At 39.8% G+C, this 27,940-nt stretch overlaps 1 protein-coding gene and 1 pseudogene across 2 annotated transcripts in view; both read right to left on the bottom strand.

Annotated features, from left to right (window-relative positions):
- The window catches only part of LOC146497169 (uncharacterized), a 40,259-nt gene extending 18,802 nt beyond the window's left edge, over nt 1–21,457 (bottom strand). Inside the window, exon 1 of the mRNA XM_085140689.1 lies at nt 21,360–21,457. Within this exon, the coding sequence (XP_084996815.1) occupies nt 21,360–21,363 (4 nt within the window). The 5' untranslated portion in view covers nt 21,364–21,457. The remainder of the gene's footprint in view (nt 1–21,359) is intronic.
- LOC146497168 (uncharacterized) lies at nt 484–23,927 on the bottom strand (annotated as a pseudogene). The gene is made up of 6 exons (XR_014870615.1): nt 23,407–23,927; nt 21,360–21,575; nt 20,598–20,614; nt 6,599–6,797; nt 5,612–5,839; nt 484–3,068 (listed from the first exon to the last, which is right to left on the bottom strand). The product of XR_014870615.1 is annotated as an uncharacterized LOC146497168 (transcript).
- Between the last annotated feature and the right edge of the window lie 4,013 nt (nt 23,928–27,940).

The raw sequence follows: 27,940 nt of genomic DNA, 5'->3' as shown, positions 1-27,940 counted from the left end.
AGGACGAGAATCAAGGGAGTCAGTATGATGAAGCCCCTTGAATGTGTTGAATCTTTCTGGCCAGTTGCTTCACCAAAAGGCAGATCACACGAAGCCCTGTTTAACAGCTCGTTTGAAAGTACTCTTCATTTTTCAAAGAGCAGCAGGATTGTGGGGTCCCAAATTTTAAAGGCTGTGCAGAATTTCATTAGGGCGGAAAGATGTTGATTCAGGCTTTTGGAATTTAAACCCAAACACAAAATATTCAGTAGATGAATGCCGACAGTTATATTGAACATATGCAGGCCAAAAGCCAAAAAACATAAATAAAGACGAAGACTCCCGGGGCACTTCTGAAGAATCACCAGCTCCTCCTCCTTTATTATATAATTTTTTAAAGATTTATTTCCTTAACCATGTCCAAATCAAAATTTTCTTAAAAACTTTGCTTCCTCTATGATCAACACTTGTCTTACATAACTTTCTGGGATTTCTTCCAATGACCTCTTCAGCCATTATCTTCATAGTTTATTTTGACAGGTTTTGACTGAGCTGAGCGCATAGGGTCATGAATAATGGCTGTTATGCCAGCTTTACAGTGAGAAGCAATTAATACTACTTCAGATTTTTATTCCTTTAAAACAATTTGCACTACCAAATGTAAGGTAAGTTTCCGTAATTAGGCTATTCTACAACTTTGGACAGTTTGGACCTTCCAAATGACTCATATAGATAAAAATAATTACCAGATGCATCTTTGTCTAGTTTCCACCAACCACATGTCACAAACCTGTCAAAATGGAAAACAGCACTGTCAAAGTTACACTTTTTTTTTTAGATCCAAATTATTCAAGCTCAAAACAGCAGCTGGGTATCAACAAGTGTTCACATAAAAGTATGATATAAACCCCAACCCCCTATTTATTGACACATTGAATTGAATTGTTTAATGGTGTATTTAATCAATTCATTTTTGTCACTTCTATCCCTCCATTCCTCGATATGTACACAGACATTTTTTAAACAGATATTCTCTAGTGTATTTTTGAGAAATTCTTTTTGCATCAAGACACAAAAAGTATCTCAAGCACTGTCCAAAGAGAACCTTTAGCCAAGTCAAAAACCACAAATAACAAAAAAAGTCAGAAAAAAGTTAAGTTTTTTTGTCCACAAGTAAACATAGAAATCTCAGAGATCTTCTGAAAACCTTTTGAAAATAAAGTTTTGTCAGACGCTGAGTTTCCAAAGATCCAAACACTTTGTTTTACCATCAACATTTTCTAAAAATTAAACTTAGCATGCAGTATGGTTTCCTATATGCATTTTCAACTGTACTGAAGAACTAAATTTTTCCCACAGGTGCTACAACAATGTGGTTTCTCACCCATATGAATTCGCACGTGTCTATTCAAATGCCCCTTCTGAGCAAAGCTTTTCCCACAGGTGTCACAAGAATGTGGCTTCTCACCTGTGTGAATTCTTGCATGTTCATTTAAATGTGTTTTTAGAGTAAATCTTTTCCTAGAAGTGCTACAGGAATAGTGTTTCTCACCTGTATGATATTCCATGTGCATTTTCAAATGTCCCTTCCGATTAAATCTTTTCCCACAGGTGCTACAAGAATGAGACTTCTCACCTGTGTGAATTTGTATGTCTAGTCAGGTGTGACTTCCGACTAAATCTTTTCCCACAGATGCTACAAGAATGCGGCTTCTCACTTGTGTGAATTCGCATGTGACTATTCAACTGCCCCTTCTGAGCAAAGCTTTTCCCACAGGTGTCACAAGAATGCGGCTTCTCACCTGTGTGAGTTTTCATGTGTTCAGTTAAATATTTTTTTAGAGTAAAGCTTTTCCCACAGGTGCTACAAGAATGCGACTTCTCACCTGTGTGAATTCTTGCATGTTCATTTAAATATGTTTTTAGAGTAAATCTTTTCCTAGAAGTGCTACAGGAATATTGTTTCTCACCTGTATGATATTCCATGTGCATTTTCAAATTTTCCTTCCGATTAAATCTTTTCCCACAGGTGCTACAAGAATGCGACTTCTCACCTGTGTGAATTTGTATGTGTCTAGTCAGGTGTGACTTCCGACTAAATCTTTTCCCACAGGTGCTACAAGAATGCGGCTTCTCACTTGTGTGAATTTTCATGTGTATTTTCAGATTTGTTACTACATTAAATCTTTCCCCACATATGCTACAAAAATATGGCTTCTCATCTGTGTGAATTCGCATGTGAATATTCAACTGCCCCTTCTGACTAAAGCTTTTCCCACAAGTGGTACAACAATGCGGCTTCTCACCTGTGTGAATTTTCACGTGTTCAGTTAAATATGTTTTTAGAGTAAATCTTTTCCCACAGGTGCTACAAGAATGCGGCTTCTCACCTGTGTGAATTCGCATGTGACTATTCAACTGCCCCTTCTGACTAAAGCTTTTCCCACAAGTGCCACAACAATGTGACTTCTCACGTGTGTGAATTCTTATGTGGGTTTTCAAACTTGATTTTACATTATAACGTTTCCCACAAGTGCTACAGGAATATCGTTTTTCACCTGTATGATATTCCATGTGCATTTTCAAATGTTCCTTCCGATTAAATCTTTTCCCACAGGTGCTACAAGAATGCGACTTCTCACCTGTGTGAATTTGCATGTGTCTAGTCAAGTGCGACTTCCGACGAAATCTTTTCCCACAGGTGCTACAACAATGTGGCTTCTCACCTGTGTGAATTTGCATATGTCGATTCAAGTTTTTTGCAGTATTAAATTTTTTTCCACAGGTGCCACATAAATGTACTGTCTTGGAATTTTGAACTGGCAGCTCTGATACAATTTCCTCCAATTTATTTCTGTGTAAGTTATCATCCTTGCTTTCGTCCTGATCTGTGTCAGGAGAGTTGTGAGAAAGGAGCTGGTCACTGCTTAGGTCTGGTTCACTGTGGTCACTTTCTCTACGAGCAGGAAAAGTTTGAGTCTCTTGCTTTCGTACAAACGGTTTTCCCTCTTCAGTGGTACTGAGTTCCTCCTGTTCCCCTTTAATCTGCGAAGGATCCTCCTGTTCTTTACAGTCATGTTGTGGAAAATCTGAAGGGGCAAAAAAACAAAACATATATTTGAGAACTTACAAGGTAACCGTAGCCATTAGCAGGTCTCCACGTGGTAAGCATGTCGCTCAGATAAGCCAATAAAAGGCATGTTGGGGGAGAAGCTGTTTTGCTGACTCAGTGAAACCGTTTTGGCTGCTCATTTACAAACTATATGAAAAACACTCTTCTGTGATCGATTTAAGTTTGGAATTGTATATTTCAGAAAAAAAGAATATAAATATTTAACAATATTTATCCCAAACCGGAATGTCCTTAAGTAATTTTTTTCCATTCCATGCTGCAAGGGAAACCTGGAATTCTTTAAACTGACTGAAAAAAATAAAATGAAAATCAATGAGGTGGAAACTTTAAATTCAAACACTTCACTTCTTGCTTTCTGCTCAGTTTTTGTATCACTTAATGGAGGAAATATAATTTATGTAAATAAAAAGATAATCATACATCAGGGGCAGTTTCAAAACAACACAAAAATTCAGCTATAACAAAAACTGTGAGATTCTCATAAATATTACTCTGACTAATGATCCCAGGGTTTTGTTGTCTTCTAAATGTGATAGTGGCTTTTCCAGCTCTTTTAGTTTAATTATTAATAGAAACATTAATAAAACTTAACCAGTTTGCCTCCTCACCTCCTTTTTTCAACCCGGACACTTTGTTACTTTCCCTCATCCCCCGGAGCTTTTAAGGAAACGTAACACAGAGTGTTGTGTGATTGTTGTGGTTTCTTTCTAATATTGTAGTCTTTACCTTACAGTATAAAGCCCCTTCAGGACACTGTTGTTGGAATTATTTCCCTATATAAATAAAACATATTGGGAATGAGTGAAAAAGGTCGTGTTAAACAAGCTAAAGAATTATTTATCCACAAATCATAGTGGGAGTTGATTAAAAAGGATATGGGACACTTTTCTTTAATAATACCATATGACTGCACACAAGCAAATGCAGAACTTACCGCCACATAAAATCCTTCCTAACTATTAGGGTTGCGTGACTAAACGCATATATAGACTATCGACGATAGGCTGAGCCCATAGGATATTGTTTTTACACGGGCAATTTATTTATTTATTTGCCCATGAGTATGTTTGCTATTAATGATGGAGCTAATAGAAGGAGTCAAAAAAATAAATAAATAAATAAATAAATAAATAGTGCTGTTTTAACAGCACCCCCTTTCATCTTCAAATAAATGCACCCTCCTCAGAGTGCGCCCAAGTGCTTGTTGATAGAGCTGTAGAAGCTGGTGATAGCCTAGCATATTGAGCAGGATGGTGGACACGTACGCTCTCATGCAAGTTAGTCGTGTTTAAGTACTTTGCTCGCACGACACGTCTCCACAAGCGGCACACGGCTTTGGTTACATCATTAGTTTTACCTCTTTCATCTTGTTTAAAGCCTTGAAATGTCTCTGTCAACGCATTTCGGGCAGTTTGTCCAAAGTTTGTTCATTTTGTGCTCCAGATCGGTTGAGCAAGTTAAAAGTTTTAATTGGTGGCACAGCAAAAACATAATTGTAAGTTTTATTTTTTATTTATTTATTTATTTTTTTACATGCTGTTGTCAAATATAGGTCACTTGAAAAATGTGGCCAAAAAACAAAAGAAAAGTATTACATGCCTAGTTAATTTCCTGTTATTGAATTTGATATTTACTGTAAGTGCGCCTGCAGGTGCAGGGGCGCAGCACAGGCGAAGGAGTGACGGCTGCAATTCGTGAGGGACAAACAAAGTGACAATATGAATGACAAATATGAATATGGAGGAATGAATAAAAAGTTGATGTGTCAACTCATTGTAGGGTGTCTTCCTCTCTCTTGTACTCAACTTAATTATTTCCAACATAGGACAGTCCTGACAGGAGCGACACTGTGAGGGCTAGACATTTTGGCTCTTAGAATATTACATCATGTTTCCTTATTGCAGTTGGACCTTAGATTCTCCATGTGTCTCTATAACATACCTGTTCTGACTGTTGTCAAATTTGTACATGTTTGTTTTGTTTGGTTAGTGTACTGGCCCTTTAAGAGAAAGGCATGGTCCGTGTGCGGACAGGGGAAGTGTAAGAAAGAATCAGACAATCAACTGAATGTGATCTATGCTGTGATTTATGCTGTGATAGGCTGATAAAAAGGCATTCCCTGTGAGTATGCATTATTGTTTGGCACTTTATGTTGATTAAGAGCAGTTAATTAGATGCTGTATTACGCGTGCTAATTTATGGTTTGTAAACAGTTGTTTGGTGTTAGCATTAGCACATTAGCACGCAGCTCCTCAAGTAATTATTTTAATTTCTCACTCATCTACACTGTATTTTGTTGTTACAGTTTCACACCTGCCATATAAAGCAAAGTCTAAACCCACTCTGGCGTCAGTGACTTTTGTGTGGAGGTGTTTAACTCCTGGATAGTAGAAAGTGGTTCTACGAGGCCAGTACAATACCTCTGAGGTCTGATAAGGATCCAACAGGACTTAGATTTCTTAACACAAAACTGAGTCTGTCTATTAAAGTTTTGCATACCTATTCTTTCCAACTTTACTTCAGGGTTCCACATGATGTCCAGCTCCTGCCCAGTCCACACGATGACATCTTTGGTTTTTGGCTTCAGTGAAAGCTGCTCTTCTTCCTGATTGAGGGAGATTTCCTCCTGTTCCTCTTTAGTTTCTGGAAGATCTGGGTCCTCCTGGTTGAGACTGGAGTTCCTCTCATGGCTACAGTTTTCCTTACAATCATGTTGCTGTGGGAGGTCTTGATGGACACGACACACAAGAAAAAAGTAACACTGTGAGCAGATCTCAGATATGTGAGCGATATTTAAATATTCTCTCTCATGCAGTGAACAGCTAATAATTCTGTTTACATACAGAAAGTCATAATTTATGAGGCGTACAGCTCGCTACTCCAACTTGGTCCTTGTGGGTATTTTTCTACATTCTGCGTACAGTTCTGGGTCAACTTGACTTAAATCTATATGGAGGAAATGTTTGTTTTTTATTAAACAACAGAAGATTTTAAACCCAGTTTTTATTTTACTGTGCTAACAGAAAACATGTCTTAGGTGAGGTAGTATGCCAGGTGGTAATGCACGTGTCATTGTGAGCTCTCTTCATGAGGAGTCAACTCTGATATCATCGCCTGATGTTTTAATATGAGTCTTATTCATTTCAGTATTATGAAATCTGTATATTATAATTTTGCATACCTATTGTAGTCAGCTTTACTCCAGGTTTCCACAAAAAATCCAGCACAAACAAAATAAACAAATGAAAAGTAGTATGAATTGAATGCAAATGCAAATCTCAAATTCCACCACATCCCAAAGTTGCGCTATTTTGAGCTGGTGACTCTGAAGACCGTCTGAGTACCAGTGAACTCACTGTCATTTCGAGGGTATGGAGAACACTGTAGCCCATTACACTATTCTATTGATGCAGCCCATCACCTGATTTTCTGATGAGTCACATTCATTTCTGTATTATGAAATCTGTATATTACAGTTTTACATACCTGTTGTGGTCAGCTCTACTCCAGGTTTCCACAACAAATCCAGCTGTTCTCCGGTCGACACATCAATTTCTTCAGCCTCCTGCTTCAGTTCAAGCGGCTCTCCTTCCTCACTGCTGCAGATTTCCTCCTGTACCTCTTTAGTCTGTGGAGGCTCTGGGTCCTGCTGGTGGAGACTGAAGCTCCTCTCCTGGTCACAGATCTGCTGATCACCTTCGTGTTCAGCAAAGGGACACAAGAAATCAGTTACTAATGTGATCATAAGAAAGATCAAGAACAATTAAAAGGGAGTTGAGAACTAAGCTTATGGTTTCACGGCCTCTTGCGTTCTTGCAGATGTTGCCACAGAAACATTCACTTCTGGCCATTTTTTCACTGGGCGACACTGATAACCTTAAAGCCGTCTGGGGTCTAATTTTTAAAAGTGACCGCCAGTGATCATCACAAAATGTGCAAACACAAACAAAATAAACAAATGAACAGCAGCATGATCTGAATATGATCATGAAAGCTATTGACCAAGCATCATTTAGGCCCCCTGGTAATTTTTGGTCATTTTGGCTGTAAACGGGCCAGAAATCAAACTAAAAGTGAATATTTTTGCCCCCTTTTCAGAACAACCTCAGCTTTCAATATTTGGCACTCATTTTACATTATTGTATTGTTATGGCAATGAAACAACAGTTTAAAGTGAAAAAAACTGACTTTTTTTTTCAGATTTATAGTTAAGTGGAAACTGATATTCAACAGGAACAAATGTAGCACAACATCAACTTTAAACATCAACTACACTAAATATGTACAATAAAGTTTTTGAGCAATGGCCACTCAGTTTTTTTAAATTTCGAGCGTTGCCACTTTTCCATACATGTGATTGGACCGTCGTTGCTCGTGTTTTCTAATGATGCACCGTAAAGTTTCGTAAAGCTCTTCTTCTCGTCTTTCAGTAACCGTTTGAAATGTCTCTCTTGCCCAAATGGTCGAGGGATTACGTTAGTGAATCTTGGTTCTTCAGACAGCAGTAGCTTGCGAACGGTTTGTGCTACCGTAATACACCAAATATCCCCGTAAAACTCAGCATCTCTTCTTTCAGTAACCGTGTAATTCTTTTTCTAGCTTAAATAGTCGATAAGTTACGGTAGTGTGAAGCGCACATGGTAAAATCTAAGCAGTTGAGTTCCCGCGAGGATCCCGCAACCCCCATTCCTCCACAAGTTTACATACCTATATTATGTGACTTTATCCCGGGTCTGATATCCAGCGGTCTTAGCTGACTGATCTCCTCCTCATACCGGACGATCGTTTTTTCAAACTCTGAGAAGATTTGTTCTGCGGCAGCAGTTAATCTCTCCTTGATAACCTCTCTCAGATACTGGACTGAAGACATTATTGCAACAACAACTGATACCGCCAAATTAAAGTCTTCAAATATAACTCGCGACGCAAGCGCTCAGTGGCGTCATTTCCGCTATTCTTCTTCGCTCTTAAGCTGGAAGTATCAAAGGTGTAATACTGCCCTCATCAGGTCAGTCTAACAAAAATCAAGTCCTGACATAAAGTCTGGTACTTTGGAGAAACCTGGATAAAGAATATTTATTTTAACATTAAAATATAGATCAAAGCTCAAAACATTATGAAAGCTTCGTGAATTAGTGTTTTCTGTTTCTTTGAAACAAAGACAATAGTACGTTTAATAAATAGAAAAGGGTCGATTTCATTTTAATGAACTCAGCAGTGTCTCCAGTGTTGTAACGAGAAAGTCCAGCATAGAGCGGCTGAGTGAATGTGGTCTGGACTCTGTGGAGGAGAGTCATGGTTTCAGAGACGCTGTAGAAGGACAAAATACCTGCTCTGTGATCCAGGTACACTCCTACTCTGGAGGAACGAGGACCTGAGACAGCTAATATTCTTGTATGTGATTGCTACACATACTCCCCCACTCCACCTCCCAGTACAGTCAGACTCCCTCTACTAAACACTGGACATCGTTCAATGTTTATATTGAGTCTTTAAGTCCATGACCAATTCTGTACATATCCAAACTTGGTCCACAATTTTAACATCCAACCATGACATCAATATGATGTTCAACATTTTAACTTTGGACTGGTTAATCTTTTATGCAAACCGAAGGTGAGCAGTAAAAATGTGATGTTTTGAGATTTACCCAGGTCTTAAAAATGAAAGATACCCACATATTTAACAACGTCTAACATTTTTAGTCATATTTGCTCAATTCAGCATACAATCTGAAAGAAACTAGCCTTTTCTTCATTTTCTTATGAAGACACTTCATGTTAAAACGTTTGGTACACATGTTATTTTCATGAGTTGTCTTATGCAGTACCCTATAGTCAGGCCAGATCAGGATCTCCTTCAGTTTGCCTACCAGTCCCACCTCAGGCCTGAGGACACCATCATCTACCTACTCAGTTGTGTCTACACCCATTTGGCCCAGCTGGCAAGCAGTGTGAGGGTCATTTTTATCTTTTCCAGTGCATTTATTACCATCAAATTCAAATTTTATTTGTCACATACACAGTCATACACAGTATGATATGCAGTAAAATGCTTAGACAACTGCTCGTGACCTAAAATAAAAGACTATGAATAGGATAGGAAATAAATATGAAAATTAAAATGAAGAGTAAATTTAACTAGGAAAGAATAAAATAAAATATAAAAAAAATTAAAGTTAAAAATAAAATAACTGTACAACAAAATACACAATACATAAAATACACAATATAGAAAATATATAAGAATACATGAAGAAATATGGAACAATAAGAGCAGCTGTACGAGTAATAAATGGTAATGAAAGAAATGTAATGTCCAGGGTTGTGCAATCCACATATTTAAGTGTCTTGTGTAGTGCAAATATGCTTAAAAGTGATTTATTTAAGCGACTTGTGATAGAGTGATTTGATTAATCAATAACAAGATGGCAAATGTAAACAAATGTAAACAAATGTCCAGAATGTCCAGTGTGTGTCTAAAAACCATATGTGTGGGTCAGTACTATGTGGTGGTGTGATTGAGAGACCGTATCGCCTGCGGAAAGAAGCTTCTCCGGCTTCTCAGGCCAACCGTCCTGGGAGATAAGCTGACTGAGATGCAAGTGGATGCCTCTCCTGTGTCCTGGATTTTTGAGTATCTAACACAAAATGTGCTTCTTCAACATTATGTGTCTCACAAGGTGATCAGCAGCACAGGGGCACTACAACGGACTGCCCTCTCCCCATCACAGACGTCAGCCATTGCACAGAGACCTGCCATGTTCAGATGTTTTCTGATGACACTGCGGTGGTTGGATGCTTCAGTGAGGGTGATGTGATGGTGTACCGGGCTGTAGTTGACTTCTTTATCAAGTGGTGCAAGCAGAATCATCTGCAGCTCGAAGTGACCGAAGACCAAAAATTGATTGTGGACTTTAGGACGACCAGGAAACCTGCGACCCCTGTTTCAATCCAGGGTATCGATGTGGACGTTATAGAGGACTAAAAATACCTTGGAGTAAACATGGATAATAAACTGGACTTGGTTAAAAACACCACTACACTCTACAGCAGGGGTCAGCAACCTTTAACACCCAAAGAGCCATTTGGAGCCGGTTTCCACGGAAAAGAAAACACTGGGAGCCGCAAATACTTTTTGACATCTAAAATGAAGGTAAAACTGTATATATATATATATATATATATATATATATATATATATATATATATATATATATATATATATATATATATATATATGTTACTTTTATGCTTTTTATAAAAAACTACAGTGTGTTGCTTATAAAATCCATGAAGTGCTAAAGAGAAAATTACATTTTATTCATGTAATGAACACACACATTTTGAACTCTTAAAAAGATTATAACGAAAAAGAAAGACACCCAGTTGAAAGTCTCTTTTAAATGAATTCCAATATCTGCATAAATGTTTATTTTATATGGATAATGTGTGTGACAGGGCGCGACAGCAGCATCCACAATCACTCCTCGCTGGCTTAAAGTCTGTGCTCTCTGCTGTTGAGTTGGTATGTGTCGGGCTGTGAGCTGGAAAGCTACAGCTGGCTGTGTGTTTGTGCAGCAAACATGTGGGAAAAGTGGTCAATAAAGAGATGCAGAAAAGCATGTTCATGCAAACATTTTTCTTTTCTTACATTTTTCTCCTTACCAGCCCTAGCTGGGGTTCAAAGTCTTAATAAATGCACAGCGTTTTGGGAGGTATACCGGCTTCTGCCAGTGTGACACATATTTTGAGCGACAAAAATAATAAATAATTTTACTTTTGAATTTCAAGATCATGATAATCTTCCAACTTAGAACCACAAGTTAAAAAAAAGAACGAACACAAATAAAATACACTTCAGTTAAATACTTATAATTTATTTTCCCAAGCCACGTGGAGCCGCAGTATAAGGATGAAAGAGCTGTATGCAGATCTGGAGCCGCAGGTTTTTCTGCATTTTTGAGTCCTCAGAGCTTCAGAAGTAATCTACTGGAAATTCAGACAAGCGTGATGCCAGACAGGTGAGTATTCCACAGAGTGAGCTCAGCAGCAAGTGGAAGAGGTGAGTAACTCAGTGTGACATGGGCTCCTGTCATGACTGCTTGGAGGGAGAAGAGATCAAAGTTAGTCTCAATCAAAACATACAACAGAGACTTCATGGCCTGGTGACAACCATAGGATAGCTGACAGACTGGCAGAGAACTGGAGGAGACGCTGATGTTAAATACACCTGATGATTGCCGGCAATGATGAACAGATGAACGAGGCAGGTGTGGACTCCGGGCTCCACCTGAACAGACCAGGCCGGAGCGGAAAAACACTGAACACTCACACAGACCATGACATCAAGGACATCAAGGACAGAACCAGATGCTGGAAGGTGAAAAAAATAGTGTGAAGGTATAGTACAGACGTCACAGGAGCTGTAACTTTTCACTCTGACTTTATTCATCTCCACACAACAACTGAACAAGGCAGGTGTGGACTCCAGGACCAGGTTAGAGCAGAAAATATGATTCATTAAACATGTTTGTGGTTGTTACAGTAAAAAAAAAAAACTTCTTCTACTCGGATTTTATGTTTTTTGTTTGATTTTTAGATCAATTGTGTTAATGCAGTATGTCAAAATGAAACTAGTAATTAATTACTTTTTCAAAGTAATTTGCCCAACACTGGTCTTTATGAAAATTATGTCTTACGTTTTCTCCAAAACTCACAAACCAATCTCTCTGGGGTGATTGCATTGATAAACTCTTTTGCAAGAATATCAGATTACTCAATTAACTGATCAAAATCTACAGTCCTTCCAATTAATTGCTCCTTTCATAATTCTTCTTCTACACCGCTGCAGTCTGAAAATATAAAATATTTAGGTATTAACATTTCTCCCAAGCTTGCAGATTTAACTAAATTAAACCATATCCCACTTTTAAAGAAAGCAGAAGGCGATCTGGCTAGATTGAAATATCTACCCACATCACTCATGGGAAGGGTTGCCGCTATAAAAATGATGGTCTTACCAAAATTAAATTATTTATTCTCAATGATCCCAACTAAACCGCCACAAGATTGGTTCAGGTCTCTAGATTCATATATGTCCAGATTCCTTTGGAAAGATAAACCCCCACGTATAAGCTTAAAAACACTACAAAAGACCAAGGATAAAGGAGGATTAGATCTACCTTACTTTCAACACTACTTGTGAGCCAACAGGCTTCAATTTATCTCAGGATGGCTAAAACATACCTTCTTAGATGAACTTTGGCTAGATGTAGAACAAGCACATTCCAACCATTTATCAGGGGGGCTGGGAGGAGGAGTTGGCCGCCCGATTGGAGTCTGGAATGTGGTGACTCCCTGATAGCGTGGAGTCGGGGGCTGACAGGGGATTTCTTTAAATCACCCCGCAATTCTTCAGCTGAGACACTTGAGTTAGAAAACACAAACACTGCAGTTGTCTTTACTCGCGAGGACAAGTGACAGAGCGCTCCTACACGTAAGAGACACTCACGGACTTGCTCTGTCACCGTCTGCATTCTTTATTTATACAAGAGAAAAGAATACATTCGTTCAGTGACATGAGCATGTGATTGTGTGTGTGTGTGTGTGTGTGCGCGAGGTCAGAACTGCTTGTTCAACTTCTTACTATCGCTGTGGAAAGATTCAGATACCAATATCAGAACACGTTTCATAAAGAACAATCAGTTCTAAACAAGGAAAAGGTCATCATGCAGTATTCTATCATCAATAAACTTATATCACTAAAAGCTTATACTGTCTACTCAGTACAATTTTCCATTGACAGGGGCAATCTGCTTGTCTCCACCCCAGGGAAAAGGGTAACATCCTGGGTCTAGGTGCAGTTTCCCCCTCTAGGGGCAAGAGTACCTTGACCTGGAGTATAGAGTATGTTTGGGGGGTGCGATTGTGTGTACAGTGTCTATTTATGTCTGTCTCCACGTTGGGTGAGTGCTGAGTATTTGCATATGTGTGCATGGGGGTGGAATAGGATGTTCGTATCTGTGTGTGCCTGTTTGTCTGTGTCTATATGTCAGGTCGGGTATCAGACGTCACCTCTAGGGATATCTCAGGCTCTCCAAGGTATCGAGGCCTATCTCCCCCCACCACTCTCCCTGCCAGTGGCACATGCCCTCAGACATCGGTGCGTTGGTGGTTCTTGGTGTCCGGGACTGGGCGCTCAGGTATGCTTCTCAGGGCCTGGCGCCTGTGGCTCGGTTGGGCCCTTCCGGAGGGTGGGGTGCCCTCGACCTCTGGGCCTGGGGCTCGGTCCACTCTGTCACAGCTGGCTGCCGGCAGAGCTCACAGGCACGTCACTTCAACCCCCTCTGGCTTCTGCTGTGGCTGCTGGGTGACCCCTCGTCTGGAGCTCTTCTCAGCTCTTTCCGGGAGGGTGGCATGGTTGCCCCTCTGTTGGTCTTCCGTGAACTCTTGCGCACTGGGGGTCTCTGCATGTCTGGAGCCTGAATCTCCTCCATACCTGCTTCATGCCTGCTTCATGGGGAATGGGACTATGGCTCCCCACACCCTCTAGCAGATCGTTACATGAAGGAACCTTTTAAATACAAGCGCACTCATGCTCACAGCTATACACATGGGTGCTCACAAACACAAAACTACATCTTTCTTGGCTGCTACCTCAAAGCACACTGTGCACTGCATTGTTTATATTGCTCTCTTTTTTGCTTGTTTTCTCTTTTCTTTCTCAACAGGTGATCCAAGTGATTGATATATATGTATCCCACCCCCCCACACACACACCTTTTTTTGTGTGCTTTATCACTGTTCCTCTTCCCCGCTGTTTTTCTTTCCCTCCCTATCTTTCTTTCTCCCTTTCCTTTCCCCCACTCATGGTAAATGGTAAATGGCCTGTATTTATATAGCGCCTTACTAGTCCCTAAGGACCCCAAAGCGCTTTACATATCCAGTCATCCACCCATTCACACACACATTCACACACTGGTGATGGCAGCTACATTGTAGCCACAGCCACCCTGGGGCGCACTGACAGAGGCGAGGCTGCCGGACACTGGCACCACCGGGCCCTCTGACCACCACCAGTAGGCAACGGGTGAAGTGTCTTGCCCAAGGACACAAGAGGGACCGAGACTGTCCAAGCCCCCTGGCTTGGACAGTCTCAGTACAGTACAGTACAGCTGTGTACAGTGTCCTTGAGTGTTCTGAAAGGCGCTTTCAAATAAAATGTATTATTATTATTATTATTATTATTATTATATCGTTGACCTCTAGGGCCTCTCCCTATGTGAGAGAGCTCCTGTCACTCGTGAACAAGACTCCGAGATACTTAAACTCTTCCACTTGGAGCAAGAACTCGTCCCTGACCCGGAGTGGGCACTCCACCCTTTTCCGGCTGAGGACCATGGCTTTAGATTTGGAGGTGCTGAGTGTCATTCCCACCGCTTCACACTCGGCTGCGAACTGCGAAAACCAGAGATGAGATTCTGAGACCACCCAAGTGAAAGCCTTCCGCCACTTGGCTACGCCTAGAAACATTAAACATTATGATACAAATTGGTGTAACCGAAACTCTGAGAGGGAGAGGTTTCTCTAATAATTATGTGTTATTTAATTAAATAGCACTTGAATGAATTAATCCTGTTGAGTAACTCCTAATAAAATGTGGACTGCATTAATAAAATCCACTGTGATGTCTAATTGGCTAATTTAATTAAAAAAAATACCATTGCAGATTTGTTTGAACAACCTGTTTTCACATCACTGATGGTGGTATAGAAACATTGGCAGAGAGGAGGTGTGTGTTCAGTATGATATGATCCACTTTTGTTCTTAAAAACAACTCCAGAGGGCATTTGTAGAGTATAATGGAGGACCTGGAAAGTGAGGATGAGAATCAAGGAAGTCGGCATGATGAAGCCCTCTGAAAGTGTTGAATCTTTCTGGCCAGTTGCTTCACCAAAAGGCAGATCACACGAAGCAACTCGTTTGGAAGTACTTTTAGTTTTTCAAAGAACAGCAGGATTGTCAGGTCACACAATTTAAAGGATTTGCAGAAGTTCTTCAGGGCAGAAAGATGTTGATTCAGGTTTTTGGAACACAATTTAAACCAAAAGACAAAAATCACAGGAGATGAGTGAAGTTTGGTGCCAACAGTTTTATTGAACAGACAAGATAAACAAAAATTTAGAAAGAAAATCAAAGCCCTCTACAGTGTTTTCCTTAAGCACATACAGGCCAAAAGCCAACAAAGATAAAAATGAAGACTCCCAGGGCACTTCTAAACCACTTTATGGGAAAGGAGTCACCAGCTGCTCATCCTTTATTATATAATTATCCATATTTTTTCTTTAAACTTATTTAATTCCAATTTTAAACTAGATTTATTTCTTTAATTGTTTACAATTTTTTTCTTAAAAACAATTATTTATAGAATGTTTTTATTAATGTCTCACTTTGACCAGTGTATCCAATTTACACAACTTTGCTTCCTCTACAATATTCAACATTTGTCTTGCATAAATAACCAAATAACCAAACCACACGATCTAATAAAAGATAAATATTGAAACACTGAAGCACCCCCAAAAATGTGCTAAAATCTCCCCTGATTGTCTTCATGTTTTTCTGTCTTTTATCCTCAATTACTTACACAAATGCTGCTTACACCTTTGATAAAGTCTCGCAAGTGTCAGCTTCCTTTTTATAGATATAAAAATATGGATATGTACTGATACGTGATCAGAATAATAATATTTCTAACTGAGGCAAAATTTCCCAGATTCAAATCGACTCAAATCAAATCGTGGATCGAATCGATTCGAGGCCTTATGAATCGGAATCGAATCGATTCTAGAAATCAGTGACGATGTCCAGCCCTATTAATACTACAGATTTTCATGCCTTTAAAACAAGTTGCACTAATAAATGTAAGCTATAAATTTCACTAATTAGGGGATTCTACAACTTTGGACAGTTTGGGCCCTCTCTGTGACTCAGACTTCTCACCTGTGTGAATTTGCATGTCTCTTCAACTGTAGGTTTAGACGAAACCTTTCCCCACATGTGCTACAGGAATATGGCTTCTCACCTGTGTGAATTGTTATGTGGGATTTCAACCTTGATTTAAAATTAAATCCTTTCCCACAAGTGCTACAGGAATATGGCCACTCACCTGTGTGAATTTGCATATGTCTCTTCAACTGTGTGTTTAGACGAAATCTTTCCCCATATGTTCTACAGGAATATGGCTTCTCACCTGTGTGAATTGTTATGTGGGATTTCAAACTTGATTTTAAATTAAATCTTTTCCCACAAGTGCTATAAGAATATTGTTTCTTACCTGTGTGAGTTTTGATGTGCCTAGTCAAGTCTGAATTACAACGAAATCTTTTCCCACAGGTACTACAAGAATGTGGCTTCTCACCTGTGTGACTTTGCATGTGTCTTTTCATGTCTGACATAAAACTAAATCTTTTCCCACAGGTGCCACAAGAATGTGGTTTCTCACCTTTGTGAATTTGTATATGTTGATTCAAGTTTGGTTTAGAATTAATTTTTTTCCCATAGGTGCTACATAAATGTGCTGTCTTGGAATTTTGAACTGTCAGTCCTGATACAATTTGCGCCGACTTTATACTGTTTGAATTATCATCCTTTCTTTCGTCCTTATCTGTGTCAGGAGAGTTGTGAGAAAGGAGCTGGTCACTGCTTGGTCCTGGTTCTCTGTGGTCACTTTCTTTACAGGCAGGAAATGTTCGAGTCTCCTGCTTTTGTACAAGCGGTTTTCCCTCTTGAGTGGTACTGAGTTTCTCCTGTTTCCCTTTAATCTGCAAAGGATCCTCCTGGTCCAGAGTGGAGTTGTTCTTCCGGTTACAGACCTGCTGATCTGTGAGCCTTCCGTCATCCCTACAGTCATGTTGTGGTAAATCTGAAGCAACAGATTAAAAAAAAACACCAAAAACATACATTTGAGAAATTAGCCATTAGCAGGTCTCCACATGGTAAGCATGTTGCACAGATATAGCAATTAAAGGCATGTTGGGGGGACAAGCGGTTTTGCAGCGAACGCTCCTCTTATGATCAATTTAAGTTTGGAATTGTATATTCCAGAAAGCAGAATATAAAATCTGTTTAAATCATTTTTTCCATTCCATGCTGCAGAGAAAACATGTAATTCTTTAAACTGCCCAAACAAAACGAGAATCGATTGGGCGGAAATTTTAAATTGAAACTTTTCTATAGTTCGTAAACATGGAGCAGGACAAAGGCAGTGCTCTGTATGTTGCAGACCTTCATCAACAGCTGCAGAGGATGCAACAAATCCTCTGTATCTAGTGGCCAGAGAAGATTACAAACTGTGGACAAGAACAAACCAGGAACCAATAGTAATACCAATAATGAGAAGAAAGTGGTGCTGGATTGGCCACACCCTCAGGAAGTCCACCAATAACATCACTACATAGGCCTTGTGCTGGAATCCAAAGGGACAGAAGAAGAAAGAAAGACCCAGAAACACATGGCACAAGGACACAACTATCATAGTGTTACAACTTTAATCTCAGCCAAACCGATTTACTCAGGAACAAATAAAACACTGAAAAAAGCCAAACAATAACTTTTTAAAAGTTATTTAAGTGAGTTATATAGCATGTTTACCCTGAGCTGTAGTGAGCCTTGAACACAGACTAGCTATCGAGCTGGTGGGTAACAGACGTCTCCGAAAACGTCGGCGCACTTTTGCAAATATGTGTCGTCTTGATAAATCGATCAGAAATTTGAAGTTTACAAAGCTACATTCTCACTTGAAAATATCTTAAAAGTTTATTTTGTCACCCAGAAAGAGTAATATTAAAACTAAGTAGCTGCCACCATTGTTGGAAACTGGATTTGGCTGGGCCACGCTACAAATTCTAGGATATGTTGGGCTACGAAGTATACACCCGACCCATCCTTCAAATCTAGGTAAAAGGAGGACACACTTGTCGGACGCATAGGAGTTTCTTCGACATTGGAGAGACCAAGCAACCACTTCATAAATGCTTGGCACAAAAAAGAAGAACCGCCTCAACGTCAAGACTTGGCTGGGAGGCCAGAAATTTTGGCTCTTAAAATATGCGTCAGTTTCCTTATTGGAGTTGGTCCTTCGATTCTTCATGCACCTCTATAACATATCGCTGAGGTCAGATTAGGACTCAACATGAGTTATATTCAGTTTTGTATTAAGAAATCTACCCATTACAATTTTGCATACCTATTCTGTTCAACTTTACTTCAGGGTTCCACATGGTGCCTAGTTCCTGCCCAGTCCAGACGATGATGCCTTTGGTTTCCTGGTTACGTGCAAGCTGCTCTCCTTCCTGATTGGTGCACATTTCCTCCTGTTCCGGGTCTTCTTGGTTGAGACTGGAGTTCCTCTCCTGGCTACAGACCTGTGGGTCATCCAGATCCTCATTTCCCTTATAATCATGTTGCTGTGGGAGGTCTTGATGGAACAAATGACAACAAACATGAAAAAAGTTACACTGTGAGCATGTCTCTCAGATATGTGAGCAATAAATAAGGTGCACAAATTTTTTAAATATTATCTCTTGTCCGGTTGGCAGCGAGGCAAAATGGCTGCGTAATTTCTGAGCTCGTCGGGGCCGAGCAAATTTCCCCTTAAATTCAAGTTCTTTTTACCACTTCTATGTTTAAAACAATGCCGGAACAAGATACATGAACCAACTGAACTGTATTTTCCAGAAGAGAGAGAGAACACGCATGCTGATATGGCTAACTCAGATAAAGAAAATGGCGAGGGGGCCAAACTCGAATCTTTGCAAGAGGGCATTAAAAATATCAGCCAACAAATCTTTGACCTCCAGACGGAGATGAAAGCTGACTTCAACGCATTCAAAGAAGATTTCAGGCGTGAGTTGAAAGAAGACCTGAATAAATTCAAAGAAGACACAAACCAACAGCTAACGGCTAATAAGCTAGCAGTCCAAGAATACGGTGAGAAACTTGAGGAAGCCGAAACACGAGTGGCAAAAAGCTAGAAGACCTTCAGTCTAGATCGACAAGAAATAACCTGCAAATTTACGGAGTCCCAGAAGGAGAAGAGGGCAGCTCGGTAATAAGCTTTGTTGAAAATGTGATCAGAAGAGAGAGGCTAATACCCGATGGCACTGACCCACAAATACAACGGGCTCACCGGTCTCTCGGTCCAAAGCCGATGTTGTCAATCTTTAAAATGTTGTCAAGATTCATATGGGGGGACAAAAAGTCAAGAATACGCTTCTCCGCTCTGCAGTTTCCAAAGGACAAAGGGGGTATGGCTTTGCCTAATTTTAAATCATATTTTCAGGCAGCACAATTATGCCCTTTATGCCTATGGTGTCATAATTCATACACTGCAAAGTGGAAACAGATTGAGACACAAGATAGCATGGACTATAATGTCCAAACAGTGTTAGGAAAAGATACTTTAACTGACATTGTTAAGTCAAAACTCAATCCCATAACCCAGTTTTCACTTCAAATGTGGTACTCTATCGTTAAACATTTAAAACTGAAAAATAGCCACAAAAAGTTGCGATGGAAAAGCTTGGAAAACAGTTTTAAACCAGGACAATATGACAAGGCTTTCAAAGAGTGGACCAACAGGGGCCTGACTGCTTTCTGTTTAATTACCAAAAAGGACAAAGGTAGGAGCTTTCAAGAGCTTAAAGACATGTTTGAATTGAAAAACCAGGATTTGTTTCGATATCTACAACTTCGAGACTACTAAAATAAAGAGATAGCTGAGGCTGAGATGATTAACTCTTAATAGAAATGATGTGCAACGCCTACCAACAAAAAACAACAAAAATCTAAATTATACCTCAATTTGATGAAGAACCAAAGATTTATCTTCTGGTCTTGCTCTAAAAATAACTCATTCTGGAAAACAGTGGGTGATACTCTACAAAAGGTTTTAGGTTACAAGGTTCCTGAGGACTGTACTGCACTATTTTTAGCAAATATTGATGATAAGGTTAAAAGAGAGGATTTATATTTAAGATTCTTCTCACTGCAGCAAGAAAAGCCATGACCAGGCTGTGGCTTAAGCCCGAGACTCCAACCTTCCTTCACTGGACAAACATAATTCAAAATTTTTGTTTTTTATTAAACAAACAGAAGATGTTGAACCCGGTTTATATTTTACAGTGCTAACAGAAAACATGTCTTCAGTGAGTTAGTATGCTAGACGGTAATACACGCCACGTGTCTTTGTCATGTCATCACCCGACGTTTTAATATGTAATCTGTATATTACAGTTTTACATACCTACTGTGGTCAGCTTTACTCCAGATTTCCATAACAAATCCACCTCTTCCCCAGTCCACACATTAAGGCCTTCAGCCTCCTGCTCCAGTTCAAGCTGCTCTCCGTCCTCACTGCTGCACATTTCCTCCTGCTCTGGGTCCTCCTGGTGGAGACTGGAGCTCCTCTCCTGGTCAAAGACCTGCTGATCATCCAGACCTTCATCAACAAAGGGACACAAGAAAATGGTGACTAATGTGATGATAAGAAAGATCAAGAAAGATTAAAAGGGTCATCTATTGAGAATGAAGCTTATGGTTTCATAAGCTGGGGTCTCATTTTTAGATGCCAGTGATCATCACACAATGTGAAAAAACAAACAAATGAAAAGTAACATGATCTGAATATTTAAGAAGGCAGATAAGCTGTTAATTCTAATCTTTTGATATTTTACTGATAAATATACACTGACTGGTTACTTTATTAGGTACAGGTTGCTAGTACTAGTGATAGAAAGTAAGTGCAATGAATCATTACTTGTTATTAATCACTGGCTCTCTTCCAGAGCATGTGTTTGTTTCACTCTTCCTCTCTCACCCCAACCAAATGTTCCTCAGATACTTTGGTCCATATTGACATGAGAGTTTCAGGCAGCTGCTGCATATCTGTCATCTCCACATGCATGATTCAAATCTCATGTTCCACCACATCCCAAAGGTGCTCTGTTTTGTTGAGAGCTGGTGACTCTGGAGACCACCAGAGTACAGTGCGGTGTCATTTTAAGTGTGTGTGGAAAATATCTCAACCACCATTACACCATCACCTGGTGTGGTGGTGTAATGGTGTTGTAGCTCATTACACTATTCTATTGTTGTAGCCCATCACCTGGCTTTTTGATACGAGTCATATTCATTTCTGTATCATAAAGTATAGTATAGTTTACTGGGCATGAACATGAACATACCCATTCTGGTCAGCTTTACTCCAGGTTTACACAACAAATCCAGCTCTTCCCCGGTCCAGACATGAATGCTTTCATCCTTCTGCTTCAGTTCAAACTGCTCTCCTTCCTCACTGGTGCAGATTTCCTCCTGTTCCTCTTTAGTCTGTGGAGGCTCTGGGTCCTCCTGGTTGAGACTGGAGCTCCTCTCCTGGTCACAGACCTGCTGCTCATCCAGACCTTCGTGTCCAACGAAGGGACACAAGCAAATAGTGACTGAATGTGATGATAAGAAAGATAAAAAAGGATTAAAAGGAAACTGAGAATCAAACTTATGGTTTCACGGCCTCTTGCATTGTTGCAAATGTTGCCACAGAAACAATCACTCATCTAGGATCTATTGTTTAGATGTGGCTGCCAGTGATTATTACACAATGTGAAAAAACAAACAAATGAACAGCAGCATGATCCCTACGGAGCCCCGCAGGGGACATGGGAGAAAAAAAAAATTAAGACGGACTTTTGCGAGATCTCGCAAAACAAACTCGGGATCTCGCAAAACAAACTCGGGATCTCGCAAAACTTTTGCGAGATCTCGCAAAAGTTTTAGCCGCATTCTTCCCATTAGCTTGAAGCTAACGGGAGGTCGAGACCTACTACAGCCGGGAGGAACACAGCTTTCCCGGCACATCGTGCCTCGACCTCCCGGTCGGCTTCGAGTCAGCATCCGAAGAATGCGGCTAAAACGTTTGCGAGATCTCGCAAAAGCCCGTCTTAATTTTTTTTCTCCCATGTCCCCTGCGGGGCTCCGTATGATCCCAATATGATAATGAAAGTGTTTTATGAAGGCAGGTACCACTCTCTGTAAATTATACAGATATTTGTGCTGGAAAATGCAAACAGATAAGCAGTCTCTAAAATAGTCAGATCAGCCAGTGCAGCACAATCACCCACACCATGATCAAAGTGATCACCGCTATTGATCGCCAACACGAGCCGAAACGCTAGAGTATTTGAACACGTCTACCAAAGAAAGTTGCCGTTAAGTCTATTTACACAGATGAAACTTCATACACGTTACTGTGGTGTGTTACTATTGTAGATCAATGCATTTATCCACACATTCCAAATGCTTCCAAAGCACTTGCAGGAATTGTCCACATGTCCACCATGTGGCCAACTCCTCAGTAAGGAAAATCGCTATCCCGTCTTTAAGTGATGACGTCATGAATCCTGCTTCCAGTTTTCCAGATTAACTGGCGTCGCAGATTAACTGGCTTTGGTCGAACAGATGTGTGGTAGACTTGCTTTTCAGGAGCCGCTACCGACAAAACAGCAAATAAACACCAAATATTTAATCTGTGATATTTGTGAGGTTACCTCAAACACACTGCGTCAGCCTTGTTGCTCTTGAACAACAAAATGTTTAAAAATGTGGCGAGTTTACCTGGTGATTCTCATGCAGAAGGCAATCGCGAAAACAGCAAACAATTAACACCACGCCGATGCTGCTCACGGGACAGCAAGAGTAAACGATCGGGAGAACCTTGTAGTTGTTATCGCTCCCCTCGTACGTTCTATTACTCCGATTTCAGAATCACAACTAAAGCGTGCAGTTTACTTTGTGTGCACTCAAATGGAGTCGAGTCAACTAGCGCCACCTGTGGCCAAGTGCCATAGCCTACGGCCAGATTAACCTTTAAAATACATGAAATGGTATCATGTATTTATTTTTGGCCTACATCACTAAGAAATGCCAAATTATATACACAAAGTTACATAAATCACCACTCAGTCATGATGATTTCAGCATTTCTGAAAGAAAGAAAGAAAGAAAGAAAGAAAGAAAGAAAGAACCCGCTGCTTGTTGCGAAGAGCGATAAGTGCTTTCACGTCAAAAATCGTCATAAATAAGACACCAGAAAAAGTCGCCAGATTTGTCGCTAGTCGCTTTTTAGAAAAAAAAAAAGTCGCTAAAGGGGTCTGAAAACTCGCCAAATATAGCGACAAAGTCGCTAAGTTGGTGCTGATGCCCACGCGAATCACACAATGATCCCACAAGTTTACATACCTGTATTGTGTGACTTTATCCCGGATCCGATATTCAGCAGTCTTAGCTGACTGATCTCTTCCTCATACCGGACGATCGTTTTTGCAAACTCTGAGAAGATTTCTTCTGCAGCAGTAGTTAATCTCTCCTGGATAACCTCTCTCAGATGCTGAACTGTAGACATTGCAACAACAACCGATACCATCCAACTAAAGTCCAACTAAAGGCTTGAAACTTATTTCTTTCTTTCTTTCTTACAGTTGTATTGGCGGTTGGCAGACAATTGAAAGGTGCATTACCGCCACCAACTGGTATGGAGTATGGTCTGGAACGACGCTCAAAAAAAAGAAGAAAAGAAAGAAAAGAAAAAAAATCCTCAAATCCTTCCAAACAGGTTCCCCTCTTTTAAAAACTGAAATAAGGCCTGATAACTTTTACTTCCCCTTGAAACTTCTTCTTCCTCTTTCTTACATTTGTATTGGCGGTTGGCAAACAACTGAAAGGTGCATTACCGCCACCAACTGGTATGGAGTATGGTCTGGAACGACTCTAAAAAAAAATAAAATAAAAAAATAAATCAATTAATTACCTTAAGTAGTTTATACACATTTCTGCTGTCAGAGTAATTCCACCACAAATTCAAGTAGGTATGACAGTATGCTTGTAGGTCATATTTATAAAGCCAGGACGGTTTGCCACTTCATTTTACACATTAAAGTATGTTTGTAGGTCACATTCACAAAGGTAGCATGGTTTGGCACTTAATTTTACCCTTCAGAGTATGTTTCTAGCTCTTATAAACAAAGGTAGGATGATTTGCCACTGAATTTTAGCTGTTAAAGTATGCTTCTAGCTGATATTCACAAAGGTAGGATGGTTCACCACTGAATTTTTAGCTATGAAAGTATGCTTCTAGCTCAGATTAACAAAGGTAGGACAATTTGCCACTGAATTTCGTGTTGTGCGCATGGGAAAAAACAACGGGTAGGATGGATTCCCAGAACAATCGGGAGCAAGGGCGTAGATTTTGCATGGACGCAAGGGACATGTCCCCACCAATATCCATATGAGTGCCTCATTAGTAATGTTTGTATAGTGTACTTAAAATGTTGCATAATTTTGCTGAGAGATCTTTTACTTTGTGGTAATCTTAGATGAGTAGTTTTATGGACAAAACCCACCAGGTCATTCAGTGTTCCCTTAGTGCTAATGTATATAAGAGATGTTGGTGTAATATAACTGAAGTAATGTTGTTAAGTCCTCAAAGTCATTTTCTTTTATTGTCATGACTGTATTTGAAGCTATTTGTTTTTGTATGAAACTCGATTTATATGGAATATGGCTGAGGTAACCTAAAGTCTAAAATACATTTGTTTAATAGTAATTTAACATTATACAATTCACATATAAAACTATGAATTGTAATTTTAAATGGTTTAAAAGCATGTAGAATAGCATACGTAGGCAAGTATATTTCTCTCTCTCTTTTTTTTATTATCAAGAAGCAAAGACAAAAAGGAAAAAAAAAGAAACAGGGCAGGGTTTGGTGGTTGAATCATCCGTCCCCACCAATGCCAAAACCAAATCTACGCCCTTGATTGGGAGCCTTGTTTCTTTTTTTTCTTTCTCTCACCCTCTCTCTCTCACCTTTCTCGCTTCACGCCGCACGTGAGCCTTGTGTTTCCACTGAGTTGAGGGGGAAGGAATGTAAACACTGCCTTATGTTTGCGGAGCAGGGGGGAGGAGCGGTACACTCGCAGTAGCATAGGATCAGAGGGGGGAGAAAAGAGAAGAGGAGGCAGCATGGTAAAGACAGAATAACTCCAGCTTTGTGTCATTTTTCAGCTGAAGTATGGGAAAAGTCGTGTTCCGTTTCCCTTCAATACAATTTTCTTCTGTTTGTCTGTGATAACACTGCTTTCAGGGCCTTTGCCCAAGCAAGGAGGAGCTCCTCGGCTGTAATTGGTCCAGCCCAGAGTTGATCATGACCCTTTGCCCAGTCCACCACCTTTAATTGTTTATACCGGTTATTTATTTAAAAAAACAAACAAACAAAACTCCAAAATATCAGCCGTGAAAACAAAAAATCACCATGGGCTCACACCAGGCAAATGCCCGGTATGCCCGATGTTACTAGAAGTTTGTTTAAGTGTGTATGTATGAACTGGACTATCTGCCTGACAGTATTTGTCAATGCACACATTTTGCAAACTGTCTGTGAGACGCTAGAGTTAATTCTGATTCATACTGAATTTCTTCCCACATAACTGATTGTATAGAGAAAACAGGCCCTCCACCCTCTGGGACATGGGACTACAGAACCTATAGGTAGAGCCATTATAAAAATTGTCACGGTCCTGGGTCGGTGACCCAGTGTTGAGTTTCTTGTGTCTCAGAGTTTTTGTATTATGATCTTAGTTCTCTTTGTTGCCCCAGTTTATTGTATAGGCTCTAAGTGAGAGAGGGATCGGTGTACCAGGTGGATGACAGCGTCATCCACCCTAATTTCAGAACGGTAGGCAAACTCCAGGGGATCCAACACTGAGCCCACCAGTGGCCAAAGGTGGTGCAGGAGGAGCCTTTCCATGGTCTTCATCAGATGAGAAGTCAAGGCAACAGGCCTGAAGTGGTTGGGCTCCCTGGGGTGTGCGATTTTTGGCACCGGAACCACACAGGAAGTCTTCCACAGTTCAGGAACCCTCTCCAGGCTCAGGCTCAGGTTGAAGATGTACAGGGTCACCTGACAGAGCTTAATCACATTGACCAGATTTTTCAAAATAAGTTAAATAAAAATTAGTGAGGAGAAAGAAGAAACATGGCACAACATTCTTAAAGTTTCTTAACCACATAAAGAAAGTCCACCCAATCATATAGCACTTAAAGTAGCATTATTCAGTAGAGAAAGTGGAAAATCCCAATGCAATGCTTCACACAAGAAACAAAGTGGTAAGAGAACTTATTTAATATTAAAGTTCTGTGATTCAAACATGCCCTTTCTTTATTGTGCATCTCAGCACAGAGCATCATGACTTATCTCAAATCCAAGACTGGAGAATGAATTAATAGTCTGTCACATTAGCATTAATATAGCATATCATATATATGCCATGTTTACATAAACATGGCATAAATATTATATGAATCCTGTCAATGCAGCAATTAATATCAATAAATATGTACTTTAAAATGGAACTGACATTTTTAAGTGGGCTACTGGAAAGTACACAAAGCTTCACTGAAAGCATCCAAGAAAGAAATACAATATACATATGAATTATAATAGATTATATCTAAATGCATGTGTCCATTGGTTAATTACATAATCACGTGGAGACAAGGACCTTATAGCACAAGCACTATTCCCAACCTATTATAAGAGTGTGTTGTACAACCATATCTGAAACCTCTTCCAACCTTAATGTTTAGTTGCTTCAGATTATATAATCAAGCCCTGTAACAAGTTGATATGAAAGCTGAACGCTCTAGAAGAACACATGGATTTGTCAACATTCAGTTGCTTTATTTTTTCTGCATTTTCAAGTGCTCAGAGCTTAAGGAGTAATCTACTACACCCACTCCAAATGTCTCAGTATATCAGATAACATTTATTTTATGACAGCATGACATAATCTCATAATACTCATTCCTCAGCCTGATGTCCACCAGCTGGTTCGGGGTTTACCACCATGACACGGTCCACAGCTCAGTGCAGCAGCCTCAGCAATAAAGGTCCTGAACATGGTCCATTCAAACTCAGTTTCCCTCTGAATGCTGTCGAAGCTCTGCCAGAGGTGAGTGTTTAAGATCTCACGGACAGGGGCCGCTGCTAGGTGAATTACTGAATTCGCTTAAGAAAACATGTGAGTGAATTAGTGTCAACTAGTGGTAGGACTGAGCTAAAGTGCTATCGTATCTGCCTCTATCTGATGGGAGGAGGCTGATACTGCAGGTCACCCCACACCCCTGGTCGGAACAGATGGAACTTATATTAGAAGTAATAAATAAAAAATAAAAAAATTATACATTTATAAACAATTAAGAAATAAAAAAAGGGATCAATTGATTAAAATAAAGATCAGAGCAATGATAAAGAATAAACTAATATTCACGATTTTCAAAAAAGTAGACAAAGAATTGATAATACTAATAAAAACAAAAAAACAAACACTAAAATGAGAACAACCTAAAAGGAAATGCATAAACAAATTGTAATTTAATTAAATTTAACATCCAGATAAAAGAAATAGAAAAGAGGAAAACCCAAGGATTTGAACCAGAAGAGTGAGAGAGAGATTACAATGCCTACTAATATCCCTGCAACATTCAAAGAAGACAACCCAGCGCTGCCTAGCAATATGAGACAGCTCAGGTGTTAGGGCCAAGTGGCCTAAGAGAAAGAGAGCGTGGATCCAAATGCAAGACACATTGCAGAGGCAAGAATTGCTTTTCACTACTTTATTGTGTATTTACAATTATGGCTACGTGGTATCAGTCTAGGAGCTCTGGTTCTGCCATGTGAGTGATAATGGATATCAGGGTAAAAGGCACTGCAACA

Source organism: Neolamprologus multifasciatus, chromosome 18 (genome assembly GCF_963576455.1).
Source record: "Neolamprologus multifasciatus chromosome 18, fNeoMul1.2, whole genome shotgun sequence".
NCBI lineage: Eukaryota > Metazoa > Chordata > Actinopteri > Cichliformes > Cichlidae > Neolamprologus > Neolamprologus multifasciatus.
The sequence above is the reverse complement of the archived record's forward strand: the minus strand, read 5'-3'. Positions and strand labels throughout refer to the sequence as shown.